General features: G+C 48.1%; 1 protein-coding gene across 3 annotated transcripts in view; it reads left to right on the top strand.

Moving 5' to 3' along the window:
* The window catches only part of LOC109496736 (xanthine dehydrogenase/oxidase-like), a 61,239-nt gene extending 39,123 nt beyond the window's left edge, over positions 1-22,116 (top strand). For 2 of the 3 annotated variants that reach the window (XM_045054719.1, XM_045054720.1), the window contains exons 19-36: positions 1,015-1,134; positions 1,602-1,698; positions 2,681-2,805; positions 3,589-3,722; positions 4,141-4,228; positions 5,349-5,435; positions 8,863-9,054; positions 9,223-9,368; positions 10,170-10,251; positions 11,048-11,143; positions 12,436-12,564; positions 13,233-13,307; positions 14,809-14,861; positions 16,564-16,678; positions 17,700-17,765; positions 18,029-18,217; positions 19,511-19,687; positions 21,317-22,116. In XM_045054719.1, the coding sequence (XP_044910654.1) occupies positions 1,015-1,134; positions 1,602-1,698; positions 2,681-2,805; positions 3,589-3,722; positions 4,141-4,228; positions 5,349-5,435; positions 8,863-9,054; positions 9,223-9,368; positions 10,170-10,251; positions 11,048-11,143; positions 12,436-12,564; positions 13,233-13,307; positions 14,809-14,861; positions 16,564-16,678; positions 17,700-17,765; positions 18,029-18,217; positions 19,511-19,687; positions 21,317-21,367 (2,022 nt within the window). In that variant the 3' untranslated portion in view covers positions 21,368-22,116. Of the gene's footprint in view, positions 1-1,014; positions 1,135-1,601; positions 1,699-2,680; positions 2,806-3,588; positions 3,723-4,140; positions 4,229-5,348; positions 5,436-8,862; positions 9,055-9,222; positions 9,369-10,169; positions 10,252-11,047; positions 11,144-12,435; positions 12,565-13,232; positions 13,308-14,808; positions 14,862-16,563; positions 16,679-17,699; positions 17,766-18,028; positions 18,218-19,510; positions 19,688-21,316 lie in introns of those variants that run through there. The other variant, XR_006595843.1, reaches the window with a different exon arrangement.
* The last annotated feature ends 1,732 nt before the right edge of the window (positions 22,117-23,848 follow it).

The raw sequence follows: 23,848 nt of genomic DNA on the forward strand, positions 1-23,848 counted from the left end.
AGAATCAAAAACTACAACTATGAGACACAAGGACTCCATTTAACAAGAGAACAAATTGCTTTTAAAAATTTCGAGAACCTCTAAGACTACTGCCAACATGATGGTTAGTGAGAATTAGCTGGGATAAACCACCACAGCCCAATCAGTTAAGTTAACAACTCAACTGGGTCCTCAAGAGATAACTATCAGAGACAGTATAGCTTTCCACTGTCAGAAACCTCATATTGCAAAGTGATGAGTTGGACAATTTTTTTTTGGTTCATGTTTGGGGATTTTTGGAAGAAAAATGCCTCTGAAGGAATGGAATCATTAAGTGGTGAGACAATGACAATCATTGTTCTGAAAATCTAACAAAAAACTGGTTTATTTATCAAGTCTGAGAACCAGAATTTGGGAAGTACTGCTTCTGGGCATCTAGATGAAGTGTAAGACATGATTGCTGCCTTTGAGAAACTTTTGGTGTAAATCTGGAAACAGAAATTCAAAGGGAGAGGGGTGCTAGAAAGAATATGGAACCGGAAGCCAGGGCCTGAGATTTAGTCATGGTCTATTAATGAGCCAAGGCAAGACCATGATCTTACCTTCTGGTTCTGCATCTCTTCACCTGAAGAACAAGGGTGTTGGAGTGCATCTGAGTCAATCAATAGACTTCATGCTTCTATACAGTCCATTCTGTTCACGGCGACATGACTAATCAATCACCACTTTCTATCCTGGGCAACTTCTCAACAAGCTGCCAGCGGTAAATCATGAAATTGGTCCCTGAGATGAATCGAGTTTGCCATCTTGATACTCGTGATCTCCAAGTCCTAGTCCAGTTCCACTACTTCTAAATCCTCAATGAAGAAGCACATAATCCCAAACAGTAGGACAAAGACATGCCAAGATCCCAGAGGCATTCCTGGATGTCCCTTAAGGAAACTGTGGGGGCAAGGACTTCCTTTTGGGCAATCCAAAATCGTTTGCTTCATGAGGAGTGCATTATATGCTTTAACAGTTTGGCTCGGTTCCCAGGTGACTTGCATTGGGCACATCATTGGTGCTGTGGTCACCGACACCCGAGAACATGCCCAGAGAGCCGTTCAAGCGGTGAGAATCACCTATGAAGATCTTCCAGCCATTATCACAATAGAGGTAACTGAGAAAGGACTGCATGGGGAGGGGTGAGCCCCTGTCCCTGGAGGCACCGTTACTGGGATACTTTAGAGGGGGTTCCAGCAGCAGGTGGGATTCGATTAGACAGGAAGAGGTAAACCCTTCAGCCCCAGGATTGTGTGGTCTTCGGAAAACTTCCCCATCATGATCCCAGACTCAGTCTGCCAGAGGCCAGACTAGGTCCCTCCTTCCAATGCCAGCTCCCGTTGGTTCCTTGAGGGACTCTACTTTTCCTCAAGATCCAAGCGTGTCCAACTATCTCTGAGGAAATGGAGGCACATGGCCCCTGGCTACATGCAAGCTTACTTGAAGCCTGTGTAAGACCCTTGTACAGATGCCTGTGTGAGAAGAGGGAGGGTGGTTCCAACAGCCTCTCTTCCCCCTGGTGGGAAATAACCTTTCTTCTCCTGAAAGTCTGGTCACTGAATCGTCTTTGTGGTCCTCAGGATGCTATAGCAAAAGACTCCTTTTATGAGCCTGAGCTGAAGATAGAGAAAGGAAACCTCACGAAGGGGTTTTCGGAAGCAGACAACATTGTTTCAGGTACGGCCGTGCCATACAGTCCTGGGGTATGGGCTGGCCCTGGTTTATGAATTAAATTCAAGAGCTGGACCTTGAGTCCTGGAGCAGGGGAGTGAATTTTTAACAGAAGAGTCCTCCTGATGTTTGTAGCAAAATAGTGGACAGTTGGCAGGGAAAAACCCTCTCTCATTTTTAAAATTTTTAAATGTTTATTTATTTTAGAGAGAGAGAGAGAGAGGGAGAGAGAGAGGGGGAGACAGAGCATAGGCTGGGGAGGGGGAGAGAGAGAGGGAGACACAGATTCGGAAGCGGGCTCCAGGCTCTGAGCTGTCTGCACAGAGCCCTACGAGGGGCTCTAACTCACCAACCAGGATATCATGACTTGAGCTGAAGTAATGCTTCATTGACTGAGCCACCCAGGTGCCCCTAGACCCTCTGCCATCTTAATGTCCACCTCCTGTCTCCAGGTTACATATGTGTATGTGGTTCTGGGTAGCTGGCAGTGTGTCAAATTTAGAAGGCTGTCTGGGGAATTAGTGGCTACAGGTCCTGGCCCTCCCTGTGGCCTGCGGGGCACCCGTCTGCTGGTGACATCCCTTTGGGTATTGTTTCCTACATTGTCCATAGTGTATTCCTAAGCCACTGGTGAGTCAACTCTCCAACTGGCCTGATAGCTTCCATTCCAGAAGATGCTCTCATTTTTAGCGTTTCAGTCACATCTGTTAATTCCTTCTTTACCATTCTCCAAATTTTACCAAAGAGTTTGAAGGTCTGCAGTGAAAGAAAGCTTCATGCCTGATGCATTTTGGTATCATTCTGGTTTCTTTGTTGGGGTGGGGGATTTGGCTCCTGCAGGTGGCTAAGGCTTTGAGACCCTTTTCACCCCTGCTGGGAACCTAGAGGTACCAGTGTGTGAGCAGCTGGTTGCTGCCCAGGGCCCTGGGGAAGTGCACTCTCCTTCAGCAAACTCTGGATCACCATGGGGGTCACATTGCCTCCCCAGGCGAGTTGTACATTGGTGGCCAAGAGCACTTCTACCTGGAGACTCACTGCACCATCGCTGTCCCCAAAGGCGAGGCAGGGGAGATGGAGCTCTTTGTGTCTACACAGAACACCACGAAGACCCAGGTACCGTCCTGTGGGTCAGCTCCAGGGCCTGGGCATGGCACTGGGGAGCTTCTGGCCAACTAGGAGTTGGTGATGTAGGACATGGGAAAAGGGAGATCTGGGCTGGTCCAGAAGGGGATCTGAGGGTAGTGGTCCTGGAGCCAGACCCTATCAACCAACAAGGTTGTGTCACTGAGTTGTGACATAACCTTTCTTGGTTTCCTCTTCCATATAATGGGCCTGGTAGGGTGTTGTAATGACTAGATGTTTACTATTGGATAGCACCTAATAAGAGTTGGCTTTCGTTTTTCCAGTGAGATATGGCCTTGGTCAAATCATATCCGATCTCAGGCTCCTCATCTGTGAAACGTGGGTGATGGGTTTAGTGATCGCCACAGAGACCACTAAATTATCTGTGGCAGCTCAAATATGGCAGCTCCCCATTTCTCTATTGCTGGTAAGGCGACAGAACTGGCCAGCATTGTGGGAAGCTGGTCCTACCCCCACAACTCACCAGTTCTTGGCTGGATGAAATGAACTTTGGCTCTGAAAGTCTGCTGTGGCCAGTCACTCACCCCCCTTGCTAGAAACAAGTGTCTGAATTCAGTCTGCAGTGACTAATGAGTGTTAGACTCCAGCACCTGGAGATCAAGGGCTGCCTGGGGAGGTGAGGGGGATTCAGGAATCAAGGAATTTCAGAATTGACGGCACTAATTAGGCTTGCGGAGGGCGGGCGGCTCTAGGTCAGGGTGAGGTAAGTCCAGATGGTGTGTTCAGTGCAAGTAATTTTTCTTTTGTCCACAGAGCTTTGTTGCAAACATGTTGGGGGTTCCGGCAAACCGGATTTTGGTCCGGGTGAAGAGAATGGGAGGAGGCTTTGGAGGGAAAGACACCCGGAGCAGTCTGGTGTCTACAGCAGTGGCCCTGGCTGCATACAAGTGAGTCCCCCTAGCCAGCTCAAAGAAGGAGAATAAGCATGCCTCTGCCAAGAAGGCTTTCTGGATTTCTCCCTTTTAGAAGTAGATTTCTCTTGCTTTGAATTTTCACAGCCTTCTGCTTTTAGAACTCTTGGGCATTGGGGTGAGGGTAACACCATGTGTTTCTTTGTGTTCGATGCATGGATCCATGTTTAGCCTCCCCTGCCTGGCTGTGAGGGCCCTCAAGGCAAGGGCACACATCATATTCTTTCATTCCCCATATGTCCAGCAGCTTTATTTCTAGAGAGTGAAGCAACCCAGCCCCAGTCTGCTTGTGCGCCAGGTGGAAAAAGAAGTCTCCCATGCTTCCTCCCTGAGACCCAAGGACTGGGCTGTTGCAGAAGCTCCCAGGGTTCTAACCTTCTGATGCCTCCCTTAGGACGGGCCGCCCCGTGCGCTGCATGCTGGATCGTGACGAGGACATGCTGATAACTGGTGGCAGACATCCCTTCTTGGCCAGATACAAGGTTCTAGTTGTCGGGAGCTATGTTGGGGCGGAAGGGGAATGCCATTTCACTGGGAAACCTGGAGGTGAAATCCAGGGATCCTGGGATGTACTCTTATATTTTTCACGAATACCTGTAGAAGTTCAAAGAAGAAATAGCAATGAGAAAAATTTAAATCTGCCAACAGCCACATAGAAGGGCGATGCTGGCCGGCCACTTCCCTAGTGAGGTCACAGCATGGTGTTTACACCTTTTGTGAATTTTCTCTGCCCCATACCTAGTCTTTCTCCTCTCAGGCTCGGACGCATGCGTTTTCAGCAGCCCTGGGATAAATCCCTCCTGCAGAATGACCTAATGTGTTCATAGCCAGATGCAAAGATCAGAATGACTACTTTGTAATTTACAGTGATAAATAAAGCTTCCAGGTTGTTAGGGTGGGCACCTGCTCCACCAGACCAGGGGTGGCGGTCCCTTTGCTGAGTCTCTGTGGATGACCAGCATCCTGTCCCTCTAAACACTAGTACAACCTGACAGATCCCAGTCTGGGAGCCCTTTCTCTGCATTAGGTGGCTTTGAACATCCCCCTGTGACCTCTTCTCATTTTGTTTCATGATTGAACTCCCCCAAAGGGATTATATTTCCCTTCTTCCCAAATTCTTGCCGACCTGAAGAAAGTCCCAGGTCCTTACTTATGAAACGGCCTATAAAATTTGTTCTGATGGCTACCTAAGGTCAGGGATGTGAAAGCATATTCCTGCTTGTTGTGCACATTCCTGTTTGTTGTGCACATTCCTGGTTGCTGTGGCTTGCTGGCCAAAATGTGTGAAGCGTATCTCCAGTATCTCTCTGTTTCTCTTCCCGGCTCTCCCTTCTCTGCCTCCTCACTCCCTCTCGTAAAATCAGAGCCAGTGTAGGTAGAAGGAAGGGGGAGCGTGGGGAGAGGGTGTGTCCAGGGTTGAGGACCCATGGAGCGTCACTGAAGAGATGTCAGGTCCTCTCTGCCTCACCTGTTAGCTCCGGTGACTGTTTTCATGGTATGATGTCTTGTTCTTTCTGCTTCCTCCAGGTAGCATAAGTGGGAGAGGATGACTCGGGTTAGGTGGAGGAAGGGTTATCGAGAACTCACTCTTGTTTTCATCAGGTTGGCTTCATGAAGACCGGGAGGGTTGTGGCTCTGAAGGTGGAGCATTACAGCAATGCGGGGAACACCCTGGATCTCTCCCAGTGTGTAAGTAGGGTGCACACCTGCATCTGGGGGAGTGACTGGGAGGTCATGGATGGGCCCCACAGCCCCATAGGTACAGGCCTCCTCACTTCCTGCCTGGGACTATTGCAGTAGCCTCCCCATTGGTCTCCACCTTCAGGCTCTCCACCCCTGGTTAAATTCTAAAGCACAGAGATAATCCTATTACTTTTCTGATTGGAAATTCTGTCTTTGGGGTGTTGGGTGGCACAGTCAGTTAAGCATCATCGGATTTCACCTCAGGTCATGATCTCACGGTCTGAGATCGAGTCTTGCATCAAAAAAAAAAAAAAATCATAGTAATAATAAAAAGAAAAGGAAATCCTTCCTTATTTTTCAGATATTTTGCCAAGCAAGCCAAATGACTTACAAAACTTTGTGCAGATTATGGTGACATTGTGTATATGTGTCTGTAAAATGAAAATATACCTCTGTTATACATATATATATATACACATATATATGTATATATATGTGTATTATATATATAATGATGTGCATGGAAAATTCCAAAAGAACATACACTAAACAGTGATTAGATGGGATGAAGGTGGGGGGATCACTCACTATCATTTTCTGGGTAACACATTTTCGTGGTGTTTGAATTTTAAGTAATGAATTTCTTTCTTCTTTTATTTGGTAACAGTTTCAGTGAAATATACAATTTAAGGGTTTTTAGTAAATATTAAGAATTATGTAACCATCATCATACTGTCGTTTTCGAACACTTCCATTACCCGAACGTGATCTGTTTCCATCACTCCCGTTCTCACCCGCTACCCAGCCCAGACATCCACCAATCTACTTTCTGTCTTTATAGATTGTCCTCTTGTAGTCCATTCATATAAACAGACTCATACACTGTGTAATCTTTTGTGTTTGACTTTTTTTCTCAGGTTCAATTATTTATTTATAGTTTTATTTATTTAAGTGATCTCTACACCCAACGTGGGGCTCAAACTCACAACCCGGATATCAAGAGTCGCACGTTCCTCTGACTGAGCCAGCGAGGCGCCCCTCAGGATAATGTTTTAAGATTCCTTAGTCCTTCATTCTTTTGTCTTGATAATATTTCATTATATGGATAGGCCATTTTTTGTTTTCTACTCACCACTGAAGAGACTTTTGAGTTATTTCTAGTTTTCAGCTTTTATGGATAAGGCTACATTGAACATTCTCATACTAGTCTTGTATAGACATGAAATTGTGTTAATTTGTGTTAACTTTGTGTTAATTTTGTTAATTTTGAAATTAGCAGTTCCCTTTGTGGTATTACTTTTTATAATTTTTTTAAATACGAATTTTATAACCATACTAGGTACAAACGTGTAGAATTTTCTTATAAAAGTCAGTCAGACATTTCAGGGCAAACAGAAGCACCTGTTAGCCCCCACTCCCCATGCCACTCCTCCTTGCTAGGGGCTAACTGGTTCCATTATAAAACTTCACACTTCAGATGCAGTGTAAAAACTGCTCAAAAAAAGCAACACATTTAGTCTTCTCACCATTTGCAACCTGGGCCTCTTGGTGTTTTGGAAAAATCAGGTTGAAAAAGATACAGTGCTTGTCCCCAAAGATCTTAGAAGCTTTTAAATCCAATCCGGCGAACATTTATTGAGCGCCTAGGGTGGCAACATAAACAAGAATAGATGGCATTGTTTCTGCCCAGGGAGGTTCATGGTACAGTGGGGAGACAGATAATAAAAGACAAAATGAAATAGAAGTACGAGTTAGAGCGCTAAGGGAAAGCAAAAACGGAATTAATTGAGACATACTCAAAACATCTAGGATGACTAAGACTAAAATAATCAAGGGCACAAAAAGCAGCCTGTCTGAGAGAGAGAATATACATGGGGAAGTAAACCAAACCCAAAATGAAACGAACAAATAAAAGCTGCCATTGACCTCATCAGGAAGATGAGATATTACACCTTCAAGAAAGGAGGCCATAAACATGAAGCATTTGGAGAATAAAAACTAACTCTGGTGAGATAAAACTCTGAAAGCAAAAGGGTTGAAAGACACTTCAGCAAATCTCTCCAAACAAAAGAAAAAAAATACAGAAAAATTGGAAAGAAAATACAACGAAATTCGAGGACTAGTCCAGGAGACCCAAACGATAGAAGTTTCAGAGAGAAAGAATGGAAACAAGAGAGAGGAGGAAACTATCAAGAAGTTACTCAAGAACTCTCCCCAAACTAATGGGCATACATTTCAAGATTAAAAAAGGCCATCCAGTAACAAGCACAATGAAGGAAAATAGAACTATGCTAAGTTATATCACTGTGAACTTGGAGAAACCTGGAGATAAAGATTTTACAACTTGCAGGGAGGAGAAAAACACAACTATTTCCAAGAACTGGAAAGACATCGATTGGATTTGTCAATACTGGAGAGCTCGAATGCACTACCAAAATGCCTTCAGAATGTTGAGGGAAACTGGAAAACCTAATTCCAACCAAGAATCCTATATATAACCAAATCATCAGTTAAGGGTAAGAAGAGAAGAAAGACATTTCAGACATGCAAGTTTCAAAAATGTACTCCATGAAGTATTAGACTCTTTATACTACTTGCCATACAAATTCAATGGGAAAAGAAACTGCTTTAAAAAGAATTCAAGGGTGCCTGGGTGGCTCAGTCAGTTAAGCGTCCAACTTTGGCTCAGGACATGATCTCGTGGTCCGTGAGTTCGAGCCCTGCATCAGGCTCTGTGCTGACAGCTCTGAGCCTGGAGCCTGCTTCAGATTCTGTCTCCCTCTCTCTTCCCCTCCCCCACTTGTGCTCTCTCTATCATTCAAGAAAATAAATAAACATTAAAAAAATTAAAAATAATTCATAAAATCACTTCTTTTCTTTTCTTTTCTTTTCTTTTCTTTTCTTTTCTTTTCTTTTCTTTTCTTTTCTTCTTATCTTCCTTTTTTTATAGAGGCAACTGACCAGTCCTAACTGGGGAGTCTGGGAAGGGCTTCCCCAGGGAAGAACTGAATGAGGATGTTAGTAGATGGGAAAGGTGCAGGGGAGGGCGGGCATGTCAGGTGAGAGTAACATGTAGTCAGAAGAGAGGAAAAAATATATTGGGGAAACGTCATAAAGAGTCTTGAGTTCCATGCTGAAAGATGTATGAACTTTACTCCGAAGAGATTAAGTGCCATTTTTAGGCAAGAGGTTGACACGAAATGACCTTATGTTGTAGTTTGAGGCAGAGATTAGAGGAGGGAGAGACACAGAGGCCAGGAGCCCAGTAAGGAGTCTGTTGCAGTACCAGAGAAGAAATAATTTGGGCCTGAGGAGGAGCAGTGACCAGTGGGGCTGGAAAGGCAAGGATGGGTGCAGCCCTCAACATCCCTTTCTTGAGGAGCCAATGAAATCGGTGCACTGCTGTCTCCCATTTTGGTTTCCTCTGCTGCAGATAATGGAACGAGCTCTATTCCACATGGACAACAGTTATAACATCCCCAACATCCGGGGCACTGGGCGGATATGCAAGACCAACCTGCCCTCCAACACGGCCTTCAGGGGCTTTGGGGGGCCCCAGGCAATGCTCATTGCTGAGCATTGGATGAGTGAAGTCGCAGTGACCTGTGGGCTGCCGGCAGAGGAGGTAAGCTGGGAATTTGGTGGCACAGGTTAACCTACTTTGAGGGGACAGTGATTTGTGTCTTGGGCATTTCCCATGGGGGCAGAGGAGAGGGGTTGGATCCTTAACTTTAGGGTGTATCCATTCATCTCTTGCCACCAACAAGGCCTCAGTGTCTCTCTCCTTGCAAAGGTGCGAAGGAAAAACATGTATAAGGAAGGGGACCTGACCCACTTCAACCAGAAGCTTGAGGGGTTCACCTTGCCCAGGTGCTGGGATGAATGCCTAGCAAGCTCTCAGTATCATGCCCGGAAGAGGGAGGTTGACAAGTTCAACGAGTAAGCACCGGGAGGGGAGGAGTCTGATATTCTGGCATTCTTTCGGGTTTCATATTCCACAGCCCATTTGCCATACTCAGAATACCAAGCGAGTAAGGTGCTTGAGGGTGTTGAGTTTGCTGACCCACTCCCAGCCATTTCTTAAAGATACTCAAATGATTTGTTCAGCCTGGGGGCAGATGGGCATATACAGCCTGCACTCAGTATAGCCCATCAATATGGTTCACTTTTACACTCATCTGCTGTTGGGGCACACCAGCAGAGGACTAAGAATACCACAGTTATACAGTGGCCTCTAACATGAATCTATCACTGTGACCTTACAGTTACTCCATCTCCTTGGGCCCCAGTTTCAGCATCTGCAAAGTGGGGGTAATTACCCCGGCCCTGTTTCCTCACTGACGTACCCAGAAAACCAAACAGAAAGCACAGAGAAAGTGTTACCACTATCATCAGTGAGTGTCATAGTCCAAGGTCACAGTCTTCCCTGGTACAGTCAGAGTCCAAGGTCACCAGGGCACCCTGACTCTGCCTGAGCTCCATTCTGGGAGGAAGTGATGATACTTTCAAGTGCATACCCTCAGGGTTGGGTCCCCCTTCAGCGCAGCTGAAGGACACAAATCGCACCCCTTTTTCATTTGGTTTGCCCAACTGGGGCACAACTCAGTTATGATAAGTACCATGTGGGCTGCTCCAAGGATGCCTTGTTCCAACTTTACAAAGATGTTGACTGAAACTACATCTGAGCTGACACAACCATGATAGAAAATGTTCTATGAGAATCTTCCTTTTTTTCTCCAGTGAGAATTGTTGGAAGAAGAGAGGGTTGTCCATAATTCCTACCAAGTATGGAGTAAGCTTCGCTATTCCTTTTTTAAATCAGGTAATTGCCGGGGCGCCTGGGTGGCGCAGTCGGTTAAGCGTCCGACTTCAGCCAGGTCACGATCTCATGGTCCGTGAGTTCAAGCCCCGCATCAGGCTCTGGGCTGATGGCTCGGAGCCTGGAGCCTGCTTCTGATTCTGTGTCTCCCTCTCTCTCTTCCCCTCCCCCATTCATGCTCTGTCTCTCTCTGTCCCAAAAATAAATAAAAAACGTTGAAAAAAAAAAAAAAAAAACTTAGTAAATCAGGTAATTGCCTTATATAATTTTGTGCCTCTCCACTGGGCTGGGGCCCCATTTCCCCCTCTGTCTGCGCTATCACATGGGAAAGGCCGTTGTGGCTGGTACCAGTGCGAGTGGAGGGGCTCTCTGCTGTTTAAATGGACTTGAACTTGCATATCCCTATTTGTCCAGGATGTCACAGGTCAGTGAAGGCAGCACGAGGCTCAGAGATCTGAGGTCAACTCTCAGGTCTCCTTCTTCCTGACTGAAGGGCTACAGACAGCTACTCTGCCTTTCTGATCCTATGGCTTCATCTAAGAATGAGCACAAAGACATTTGACCTCCTTCCTTCTGTGGAAGACACAGAGAAAGAGAGAGAGTGGAAATTTTTCGGGAACTATTGAAGGGCTACATGGTTAAATCACAAGATTCATGGTGCTTTAATTCGAGTCTGAGGCTTTAATCCAAATGCTGCTTCTGGTTTTCTTTCTCCTGGGCTCCAGAAATATTGGCCCCAAGCATCTGGCTGAGTTAGGATTGACCCAATTTTGTGTTTGGAATCCTTCTCTTCCTGTAGGCAGGAGCCCTGGTTCACGTGTATACAGATGGCTCTGTGCTGCTGATCCATGGAGGCACTGAGATGGGCCAAGGTCTTCACACCAAGATGGTCCAGGTGAGCAGCCTGCACATGGGGGGGGGGGGGATGTCCTCTCCGACATCATGGCATCCACGTGAGGGAGGACGCTATGAGCAAGTGAGTGGCGGCACACCTTAGAAGCAGAAGCCGGCCTCAGCTGTGGTCGGTCCCAGCTCTGCTGCCCATTTTCGTGTGGCCTTGGGCAAGTCTTCCCCCCTCTCAGCCTCTGTGTCTTCCTTTGTGCAAAGCGGTTGGCCAGGTCACCACTCAGGTCACTTCCGTTACTCACATTCTAGGGCCGTGGGGTTGTGTTGGTTTACAAGTTGCTCGGGAGCTTCTTGGGAGTAATCTGAAACTGGCCCCTGTACTCAGAGGGCAGAGGCAGACAGAAAAAAAGAGGCCCAGGTTGGCAGGTCACAGAGTTAAGATGCAAAGGGAACTTACCTGAGAGGCTTGCCTTGGGTGGCAGCAAGACAAATGGATCCCTACCCCCGCCCACCATATCTTAAAAGTTTGCAGGGAGAGAGGCCTCAACTGGGTTTAGCCAAGGTACTGTGCAGGTATTCTCAATCCCACGTCATCATCTTGAGGCTGTGTCACAGAAGCAGCCCCTGGGAGCCAGAAAGGCAAGCAGAACCCACATTCCAAGGACAGGGGAAGTGGTGAGGAGCCTCTGATCCTTTGAGTCCGGCTCCTGGGTCAACTGGTGGTCACGTTTAAAACAAATAAAAGGTTATTTATTTATTTTGAAAGAGATAGAGCATGAGCAGAGGAGGGACTAAGAGAGAGGGAGAGAGAGTTCTGCACTGTCAGTGTGCAGAGCCTGACTCGGGGCTTGAACTCATGAACTGTGAGATCATGACCTGCACTGAAACCAGGAGTCAGACGCTTAACCAACTGAACCCCGGGGAGCCCCCTGGTTGGTCACATATTTTTGGTGACCTTCCCTAACACTGTGTAAGAGGCTGTGTTGTGTGTATAAAGGTTTCCCCCACACAGAGGAGCTAGGACGTTGGAACTGGAGTAGAGTTGGAACACCTGCTTAGCTCATGGACTGGCCAGAGTGGATTTTTTAAAAAGCCAAGCTTAGCTTTAAAAAGCACTGCTAGTCACCATTAGGTTTATGAATTTTTTTATGCAACAAAACCACTCCATAATGTTCTGCTTCCAACTGAGACAGATATAAGAACATCCCAGTCTCAATAGGCTTATAGCTTATAAAATTATTTTATTGCCTGTAATGGTGAACCTGAAACGGTCTTGGGGAGAAGGCAACCAAGCCCCATGCCAAGCCTTCCCTGAGAAAGTGATGTTGTTTCTTTTCTCAGGTGGCCAGCAGAGCGCTGAAAATCCCCACCTCTAAGATTTACATCAGCGAGACAAGCACAAACACCGTGCCTAACACCTCTCCCACAGCTGCCTCCGTCAGCACTGACCTCAACGGACAGGCCGTCTATGTAAGGAGCCTGGGGAGCCAGCCGAGCTGAGGGCCAGTCAAGTGCTTTGGGCCCACAGAGCTACCTGGGGTGGAAGCTGGAATGGTCCTTATAGGCTCTTTGGCTGTGGCCATGCCTTTGGCTGTCTTATCCAAGAGAATGCTGTTCCTCCCAATACCAAGTTGAAAGAGAGGCCTAAAAGCCACAATCACTTCTGTCAAAGTCAAGAAGGATGAGTGTAGGATGGGGAGGAGATTTGGAGGGTCCCGGGGAGCATTCTGGAAAGACATACTCCCCAGTGTTAGAACTGGCCACCAGACCATGGACTGAAATTGGAATTCGTATTTGCAGCTGGCCGGGTCCCACCAACTTACTTCTCTTTCCACATAGGGGTTGTAATTAACAGAGGAGTTTGATGGGAGAAGTCAGTTCCTTTGGGTTCCCTCAAATATTTCATCTTCTTTAGCCTAAGAACCGGGTGTTCTCCCAGCAAGGGCCAATGCCAGTTCCTATGGCAGGGTCCTGGAGTGGAAGCCACCCAGTCATTCTTAAGACGGTGGCAAGACTATTTGAGTGGCACCTTGGGCACAGCATTACTTGGAGGTAGCCTTGCTGAGGCCCTTGGGGTTTGGCCTGGGCCAGGAAATACGGAAGACTGATATGTCTGGTGTGTGGGCGTGTGTTCTTAGGAAGCTTGTCAGACCATTCTGAAAAGGCTGGAACCCTTCAAGAAAAAGAATCCCAGTGGCTCCTGGGAAGACTGGGTAAGTCTGAGCTGATCCAACGTGCTTTTGAAGAGGAGAGAAATTAAAGGCAGGTTCTCTGTCCCTGCCGCAGCAGGAATAGGTCACGATCTAGGCCCAGAGGCAGAGAAGCTGAGTGGTCCGTAGGGTTTCACAGCACAGGTAAATGCTCCACCTTGCTGGGCCCCTTTCTCCATGGTTTTCATAGTGGAGGGAAGGCACTGGAGGAAAACTTCTGAGCCAGGATCTTGACAACCCCATGGCGACTGGGGGTTTGGCTGCCCTGAGCCTGAGAAGGTAGGGCGACCGCTGAAGGTGCCCGACTCGGGCCTGGTTCCGTACCCCGCTTGTCCTGAGGCTTGAGGAGTCTGGTTTTCCTCAAACCTGCTCTCAGAGGGCTGCTTCGCAGCACTTCCCCTTCCTCAGCTCTGGAGTCTGGGTCCACTGAGGCTCCATCTGTGAAGGAGTGGGGAAAAAGACATCTCCCAAGAGTTTATATCCTTCCTGTGGTTTTACAAGTGGCAGGCAAGCCACTCTTCTCATCACAAGAATGAGCCCAGTTCTCTGGTTTCTGGTTTGGTGCCTGTGTGTCGGGAACCCTCAGAGGGGGGCGTTAAGGACGTCTGTCTCTGGGGGCAGGCGGGGGGCTTCATCTCTTCCAACAAGCAGACATCTCAGTGGCAGCCCTACTTTACCATCTCCCAGAGTAGAGCTGGGGTGGGAAAGTGAGCACAGTGGGAACATAGAAAATGAGCCCACACCTGACCCACCTCAGACTGTACTAGTCTCCCTCCATAGACTCAAAGAAAATAAGCTCTTTTTCTCAGACCCACTCACCTTACTGTGCCGCACGTGACCTCTACTTCCCTTCCTACACTCACAGATACCGCACACATAAATACCCCATGAATGTAGGTTGACTTTGGTAGTTTGGATTTTTAGCATGGAGACCCGGAGAGGCCAACTTGAGCTGGTCGTTGAGGGGAGAAAATTATTGGGACAAGTACAATGCAGGAACCACACGAACGGAGGTGCAGAGGTGTGGGGACAAGGAAGGACTAAAATACATCAGTATGGCTGGCATGGCGATGACGCGTGGGCAACATAAAGCCAGAGAGAGGATTGGGGTCCTTAATGTGAAGCATTTGCTCTATGGACAATGGGGAGTCAGCCAAAGTTGTAGAGTAGGGGAGTGATGTAGGCAGTATGGTATGTTAAGATGCTCACTGTGATTGGGTTGGGCTACCTGGCAGCGTGGGGAGGCTACGTGATGGGGGAAGACCAGTTAAGAGGCTACTGTAGCCCCCCAGGCTTCCAATGGCGGGGACCTAGTGCAGGTGAGAGCACAGTGTGGTCACCCAGTGCAATGAGAATGTGAGGCAGGGTGTGGAAGCGAGGACCACCGGTACAAATAGTTGGTCAGCTTCCGGAGGAGGAGGGGAAGCTCATGAAATCTTAATGCTGGGTCAGCGATTCTGGCACCCATGCTAAGCCCTTCCTGTTGTCTCTGTCCTCTCGTCAGGTCACAGCTGCCTACCTGGACACAGTGAGCTTGTCTGCTACCGGGTTTTATAAGTAAGGACAATGCTGCTGTCACCCACCTCACAAACTGTGGTCATCCTAGCCTCTGAAGTCCCCTCCCGCACCAAATGCTCACAGCCTTTGGTCAGGAGAGAGCAGTCCCACCGAGACGCTTCAGTGGACTTGTGTCAATTTCAATTGAAAGATGCTCTGAAATACCTGGCATTGCCAACCTATGTGCCAACGAGGCAAAAGCATGAGCTGCCGTTAAGAGAAGACCTGTGTTCTAGTTCTGGTCTTAAAGTGTACCATTCCATTTGGAGAAATGAGGGATTCTCTCTGAGCCCTTTTCCTCATTTACGACGTGGTGGGACCATCCTCCCTCGGCATTCCCCTAGACCCAGGGCTGTCTGCCGTGTGGCGTTACCCTTGTGTGTTAGTTACTCTGCTGTGTGCGTTGGCTTTCTTTACGGAGGCTTTCCTGGGACAGAAAGAGAGGAAGATTTAGAACACGTGGTCTCGTTCCAAAGCGCAGAGTTCAGGGGAACTTGACGTGGGACTTGGAAAAGAGCACACGCCTTCTGCTACTTTGAACTCCAGTAGCAGTACGAAGAGCTAGAGACCCTGCCCAGTTGATGTAAAGGCTGGAAGAAGATGTGATCCAATTTGCTATCTCCCATAATGTTCTAGTTTTCTCTGGAGAATTTAATTAGGACCTTTTCTTTCACAGATCAGTAGGTTTGGAAAAATAGTTCAGTATGCATGTTAGGCAAAGTCACGTTTTGCCAGTGCTCCCTGGCTTATGTGACATTTGACCTGCACAGGCAGAGATTAGAGCAGATGTTCTCGGACGTTCTCGTTCCGTTGTCAGAGTTGGTAAGACTGGGTAGGGTACAGGAACACCCAGGTGAAGATGATGACCTCAGAGGTCAAAGGAGGTGGTGGGTTCTCCTGGGAGAAGCCTTTTCCCTCAGCTCCGAGTTGGTTTTGTTTTCATGCAGATTCCGATCCCTTCAGCTCACGTTATTTCTGTGTCATGCGTAGAAAAACAGAGAGGCAGAGTACTGTGAACTCCAGTTGGGAGAATATGCACGCGCACACGTGTGGCTCGTGTGAACTTGGAATTGTATAAGATACTCAGGATCAAAGAAGAATAACGTAGAAGAGAGCATCTGCTTTTATGAATAGCACTTTCCCCGAATCATTTGTTGACCCCGAGAAGGGGCCAGTAGCCAAGGAGAAATGCAGGCAAGGGGTTAAAGGTACACCCAGGCTGACATGAGATGCTGACCTTAACTCTCCCCTGGAGAAAGGTGAGCAGCCCAGGAGGTGGCACAGGCAGGGGCTTTGGTTCTGAGAGCTTGAACTCTAATCCAACACTTCCTTTGGGTGTGGTTTTCGTGTCCTTCGTGAGCTTGGGCAAATGTGTCACCTGCTTCTACCACATAGAGGCGGGCACACGGATACTATACACCCCTGGGCTGTACAGAAGGCGTCACATAAGGGCCATTGGCAGATCCTAGCAGACATGAGGCAAGAAACTCTGGAATACCTGGGTTTCATTAACAGGTCCAAAATATTAAAAACACGTGGACTCTTTTGAAGGGCAGCTGAATGAAAAAATAAAACCTGTGGAGTCTTAGGATTTTGTGGGACAAGCTGTGTGTGTGTGTGTGTGTGTGTGTGTGTGTGTGTGTAGGTGGGGGGGGCATGTTAATCTTAATACATATGCAGTGTTTTCTGTTATCTCCTCCAGAACACCCAACATTGGCTACAGCTTTGAGACGAACTCTGGGAATCCCTTCCACTACTTCAGCTATGGGGTGGCTTGCTCTGAAGTGGAAATCGACTGCTTAACAGGAGATCATAAAGTAAGAGGTTTGCAAAATCTTAGTACTAAGTTAGGGGAAAGAGAAGAGAAACAAGTGAGTTGCAAACATCAAGAACCAATAGAGACACACTTTCTGGCTGGGAGAATAATGTGTGATGTCACGGCCTGGCAAACTTCCGATGAAGGACCAGAGAGTAAATATTTGAGGCTTTCTGGGCCACAAAGACTCTGCCTCAACTACTCAATTCCATCACTGTAGCACAAGATCAGCCATAGATGTATGCAAACAAATGGGCATGGCTGTGTTCCAGTATGATGTGATTTGTGCACACTGAATGTGAATTTCTCATAGTTTTCACATGTCGCGACATATTCTTATTTTTGTCGGTCATCTAAAACCGTAAACACCATTGGGGCACCTGGGTGGCTCAGTCGGTTAATGTCCGGCTTGGGCTCAGGTCATGATGTCACGGTTGATGGATTTGGACCCCACATTCGGCTCTGTGCTAATAGCTCAGAGCCTGGAGCCTGCTTCAGACTCTGTGTCTCCCTCTCTCTCTATCCCTGCCCTGCTCGTACTCTGTCTCTCTCTCTCTCACAAATAAACAAAACATTCCAAAAATTGTAAGAAAACGTAAACACCATAATTAGCTCACAGGGCCTACAAAAACAGGGCACAGACTGGAATCAGCCTGTGGAATGCAGTTTGTTGTCCCCTTCCTTACACTATCTGTCCAGACTCAGGTTCCAAGTCCCAGGAGCCTGGGAACCAGCCTTCCTGCTCATGGGTGTGTGTGTGTGTGTCCACAGTTCCTTCTGATCGCCTGAAGAGTGTGGCCACTCCCTTCCCCTGCCTAGTGGTCACAGACTCAAACCTCGGCATTCACGATACCAGTGCAGACTGACAGGGATAGGAGCACCCTGCCTGAGCATGCCCGGGGCATGCTGCTTCTGAAAGTCCTATCTGGGTTGACACAATAATTTAAGGGTCACTGAGCCCCATCTATCATTCCGCACATTCCTTTCTTCTCACACTATTTGTATTTTGCCATCCACTTTAGAACCTCCGCACAGATATTGTCATGGATGTCGGCTCCAGTCTGAACCCTGCCATTGATATTGGACAGGTAAGGCACATGGGTGACCAGGGTGGTCATGGACTTGGCCAACCTTCAGTGCTAATGCCTTTGCTCTGCCTACACCACTGCCTGGCGAAGGCCCAGATAGCTGATCCCAGTCCGGGCAGGAGCCAGCTGGGCTGTCTGCAGAGGGCTGTTTTCAGCTTCTTTCCACACCCACTCCCCGTGGGGCTTGGCGCCTATTGTGGAAAGCGGTATCCGTCCTTGGGGAGGGGTAGGCAGAGTGGCCACGGTCTCTGTCTGGCCTGCAGGTAGAAGGGGCGTTTGTCCAGGGCCTTGGCCTGTTCACCCTGGAGGAGCTGCACTACTCCCCGGAGGGGAGCCTGCACACCCGTGGCCCCAGCACCTACAAGATCCCTGCGTTTGGCAGCATCCCCAGTGAGTTCAGGGTGTCGCTGCTCCGTGACTGTCCCAACAAGAAGGCCATCTATGCGTCCAAGGTACTGTTGCCCTGGGTCTGCACTGTAGGAGGACATGGGGGTAAGACCCACCTACCGCGTGGGTCTGCAGGGGCCTTGTCTGGAAGAGACCAGGGTGCTTGACACGAGTTTTGGCGAGGATGGTGGAGCGATGGGCAGTCCCTGCCTGGGAAAAAGAAAACTGGGATGACACCAGCTCTGTGTGGTCTAACCAGCTCCTTTGGGCGCACTCGGAGAGATTCCTTTAATCCAGTCCTGTAGGTCAGGTCCTGACTGACATCTATGTCTCAGGTGTGCATCTTGAGCTTGGTCCTAAAGAGGACCCCACAGGTACACACCCCTCCCTGTTATCCCTTAAAAATAGCACATTCACTGCAGATGGGGCAATACATTTGTGCAAACTCTTGTGCCTCCTTCAGTGGTTGGCACCTGACTTGAAACTCGATCTGCATGCCTCAAGGATTAGAATCATCCCTTATTTCCTCCCGGTCCCCAGTAATTATGAAAAATGGTTGAAAATCCCATAAGCTGATTGATACAGTCCTAATCAAAGAAGGAAAACACGTAATCACTTGTAACCAGTGAAACATACCCATTTGTTCCTTTCATGATTTACTTCACCGTGGTTGGGTCTGGGACACTTTGAGATCTCGCCATCGACTCTCACGCTTTAGCATGCCTTGGGATCACTGCAGGCTCACGAAAAAAATACATTTTGGTGAGACCTGTCCCTAGAAATTTGATTCAGGAGGGCTGGAGTAGGACCCTGCAACATGCATTTTTAATAAGCATCTCTAGTGCTTTTGATACATGGGATTTCTGGTCAGTGCTTTGGGGGAACAAAACCAACTCTGCTAGAAAATGTTCAATTCCTATTGGCCGTGATGCCTAGATTCCAGACGATGCTGTAAGTATAATTAGGGTGCCTACAAGTATAATTAAAGTGCCTGTAAATGTGGGTGTCAGAGTTGCAGGTAGAGGATTCCCCCAGCCTTATAACTGCGAGGAAAGGGTCCAAATTCATGTCAGACACTTTGTCCATAAAATATAATTATTTAAAACAGCTTTGAATGGTACATTTTCTTTGCATGGTGTCATCAGAGAAAAGTGACGCAGTAAGAGTTGAGAACGCCATCGAGGTTGAGTCATTTACCAGATTGATTGTTCTCAGCCCTGAAGAATTATGAGCAGCCTTCCTGTCTTGCTGGCCGTGGCCCGCTGGGGCTGGCTGGGGTTCCTGGCATCTCCAGCCCTCCTGGCGCAGAGGCTGAGGTCCTGTTGCCTGACTCCCTGTCCTGCGCTCTGTCCGCCCAGGCTGTCGGCGAACCGCCCCTCTTCCTGGCAGCCTCCATCTTCTTCGCCATCAAGGATGCCATCTGTGCAGCTCGAACTGGGAACCCGGATTGTAAGACGAAGAAGCTTTTCCAGCTAAACAGCCCCGCCACCCCGGAGAAGATCCGCAACGCCTGCGTGGACCAGTTCACCAGGCTGGTATGAGGCCCCTCGAGCACCCACTCCGTTGGGGGGAGGCCGGGCAGAGGCGGCCCATGCAGAGAGGAGAGCGGGATGCCAGGCTCCCTGTCCTCTGGGCAGCCTTGGGTCCTCGCTGTCTTCCTTGTGCCGTTGAGGTACCCCCTCGATCTTGCTGGAAAAGAGCAAGAAATGAAGTTTGTAGCTGGGCTTCCTTAGAGGAAAGAGGGCTCTTTGGTGCACAGTTGTCAACCGCAGATTTAATTTTTTCCCTTGAAGATGAGGGTGATGGGTAAACGTCCAGAAGAGCCTAGTCTTTAACGTCCATCACTAGCACTTTGGGGACCCTTCTTTGCGAAAGCCACCGTGTGAGTGCTGTGGAGACAGAGACAAAAAGCGGAGTTAAGGAATTGATTAGATGCACCACGTTCGTTCTGCGATGACTACATGCCATACCGATGCTGGCACACACGGATGCCCACAGAGACTTTGTGGTCTCTTAGGAAACCAGCTAATTGTATTTTGCGGTGGCTGGTTACGACCTTAGTGTACATAGCAGCATGTAGGAGGAATTCTATGGTCTTTGGACCATGGGAAGCGCTTCCATGATACTTGTAGTGCACAACGCCTGGCCACAGAGGACCATGCAGGGACAGGTTCTTCCCCTGTTGCCTCTGAGTTGTGCTGAAGCGGGCTCCGCCCACACAGGACCCTCCAACGGCCTTTGCAACAGCAGCCTCTGTTGAGTTAGCAGAGCCAGATTCTTCCTGATAACCCAAGTTGGATTTCCTCCTGGGTATTTGTGGAAGATTTGTTGGGCCTTTTTGGTTTAGAGCTGAAATGGGTACTCGTGGACCAAAAGGGTTCCCGGCATGGGAGGTTGCAGGAGAGTCTTGAAAGCAGGCCAATCTGCCTTTTCAGGCCTCAGCACCAAGGGTGAGGGAGACCGAGGGGTCCCCAGGTAGGCCACTGTCATCTGCCAATAGCTTTAGCTATGGGGTAAGACCACCAGACCACGTGTCGAGTTTCCAGGCAGCGAGGATGCCCACAACTCTGTAGCAACCTTCCCACAGCCCAGAACCTTCTCACCATGGCCACATGCTGACAGTTTCCCAACCCCCTTCCCCAGGAGACGAGGTGCTGCCTGGCTCCCGATAAGCTTACCCAGGTGGCCAAGTTAGCTCCTTGAAAAGAGTCTGATGCAGAACTCATTGATTTAATGAAGCCTTCCAGGTCCTGGGACCTAAAGCACAGATTCTGACCCAAGCCCCTTTGCTCTGTTATAACACACCAGTGAGTTAAATCCCTGCAGCAGGTTTGCATGAGTAACTGATTCTATGACCCAACCATGATTTCAGGGACTGTGTGTAGCACGTGTGAAGGGACCACTTCCGTATTTGGTCATTCCTGTGGCTTTGGGGCCTACTAGAGTGCCTCCCACATGGGAAGTGCTTGGCAAAACTAAAGGATCGACTAGGCAGTTAGGGGGCCCTGCCCTGTGGGCACTCCCAACAGCTGAGACTGCAGAGGGATGGCTGGCCTTGGAATGGTGGCTGGCAGTGGTGGGAGGTGGCATGGGCATCCGAGTGGGCAACGTGTCCTGTGGTATGGGAAGACCCCGGCGATGAGTTTTCTATCATTCCTTCCTAGTGTGTCACTGGCACTGCAGAAAGCTGTAAGCCCTGGTCTGTGAGGGTCTGACGACAAAGCCCCCAGCAGAGGCTGCTTATTATGTGCGGGAGTTTCCATGGAGCATGAGACATGCCTGCAGAACATGATCTATACATGTCATGGGGTGGCGGTGCTGTGAGTCATCAGGAAGATGTGTGGAAGCACACGGAATGCATTGGAAGATTTTGTTTTGTTTTCGCTGAAGATTTTGATCAAAAATATGGATTGCAAACATAATGATAAGCAAATTCAGAACTCTTAGGCCCACGAGGCTAATATGCAATGAGAATCTTTGTATGCCTGCTTTAATCATGTATGTCAAATAGGTGTACGTGCTCTGTCCCAGCTCACAGGCAAGGCTGTATAGCCTCAGGTGCTGACAGTGTCTGTCCTTCAAAGAAGATGCCCCCCCAGCCTCCAGAAGCTTCTATCCTAAACCAGAAAGTCTTCCCTTCAAACCAATGAACATTACATTATAACCGCTGACCCATAGTCAACTTTGCAATGGGACAGTTGGGTGAGATTCAAATCCCTAACCACCTTTGATCATTGAAGAGAATAGACACTGAAACAAATTCAAGGTTAATCTAACCTTGTTAAGTGGCAGCAAGGAAATTATTCTATACCATCCAAAGCCGACCAACACATTTACTGAGCACCTACAATGTGCTAGGTTTCTTTCTCTTCCCCTTTGTACAGTAAAGGAAATCAGGTTTAAAATGTTTCACTTGAGGGGCTCCTGGGTGGCTCAGTTGGTTAAACGTCTGATTCTTGATTTCAGCTCAGGTCATGATGTCACGGTTCGTGAGATTGAGCCCCGCGCCGGGCTCTGTGCTGACAGTGCACAGAGCCTGATTGGGATCTTCTCTCTCTCTCTCTCTCCCTCTGTCTCTGCCTCTCCCATGTGCGTGTTCTCTCTGTCTCTCGAAACCAATAAACTTTATAAAAAATTAAAAATCTTCATTCGTTGCCAGAGTAATTTCCATCTAGAAATCACGCTACCAAAATCAAGATCAACCCGAAGAATCACAGTCAAGAAGCCTGGGTTCTCATCCCAGCGGCGTCTCTATCTGTGTGACCTCAGTCTGTCACTTCCCTTTTCTGTGCTTTTCCTTACTCTAGAAGGAAAGAACTGGACTGGACTCATCTCTAAGGCCTTCCCTGGCTCTGAAAGTCTATAAATATACGACCCGAAAACTCCAGTTACATAAGGGATCTGCAGCTATCAGAGACATGGCTCCCTTACTGTGATGTGACATCTGGGCTTATTGAACTCTGCTTCGATTCTCACAAGTTCTAGAACTTGGTAAAGAGCACAGGAGAGGAGCAAGCATCCCTCTAGCTGTTCCCACAGGTGATTTCTTCGCTGTATGGTGCTGGGTGAACGATGTGACATCATCCTGCGCCTTCACTGCTCCAAACACCCAACCTTGTCCCAGATGGGGCCATGGCTCTGGCCATGGAGGGAGAAGAGGGGAAACTGTACAGTTGAGCCCAGCGCTTGATGCCACTAAGAAATGAAACGGTCAACTGGTTGGCATGTGAGAAATGCTATTAACCATCATGATCTCACCAAATGCGAATATCTGCCATACCTTAGCCAGTCTTCATTTCTAGAGAACACAGGCACACAAAACACTCACACACGTGCCCACACACTACACACACACACTTTCTTACAAAATTCCTTTCCTCAGAATAGTCTAGATATGCCAGCCATGTTACAGCACAGTTAAAAGTGAGGAACATTTTATTTTGTTTTATTTTATTTTATTTTATTTTATTTTATTTTATTTTATTTTATTTTATATGTAATTTATTGTCAAATTGGTTTCCATACAACAATCAGTGCTCATCCCAACAGGTACCCTCCTCAATGCCCATCACCCATTTTCCCCTCACCCCACCCCCCCCATCAACCCTCAGTTTGTTCTCAGTATTTAAGAGTCTCTTATAGTTTGCCTCCTTCCCTCTCTTTAACTCCCCCCCCCCATTCTCCTCCCCCCTGGTCTTCTGTGGAGTTTCTCAGGATCCACATATGAGTGAAAACATATGGTATCTGTCTTTCTTTCCTGACTTATTTCACTCAGCATAACACTCTCCGGTTCCATCCACATTGCTACAAATGGCCAGATTTCATTCTTTAAAAGTGAGGGACAGTTCAAGTTGAACTACTAGTTCCATGGAGATCCATGCAGGTCCGTTTCATTGACTATCTGGAATGTTCTAGAACATTAGGACAGTAGCCCAAGATGGAGATGTGTCAGCTGTTATTAGCCAGGCTGTAAGCACTGGATAATGACTGTGAATTCTCTCCTGAGCTTAGCAACAGAGGCAAGGCAGGGTGGTTAAGAAAATCAAACAAGCGAGCGCTCTGTGCGCTGTACATCACTGTTATGCCGAGGTGGTGTTCTCAGACACCTGGCCTTGCCCTGCTGTCCTAACCTGTAAACCTTCTGGAGTCTGTGAGGCAGGGTGCCTGGTGCTCCTGCCAACAGCGCCTGCAGTATC

This window comes from Felis catus, chromosome A3, assembly GCF_018350175.1.
Source record: "Felis catus isolate Fca126 chromosome A3, F.catus_Fca126_mat1.0, whole genome shotgun sequence".
Lineage (NCBI taxonomy): Eukaryota > Metazoa > Chordata > Mammalia > Carnivora > Felidae > Felis > Felis catus.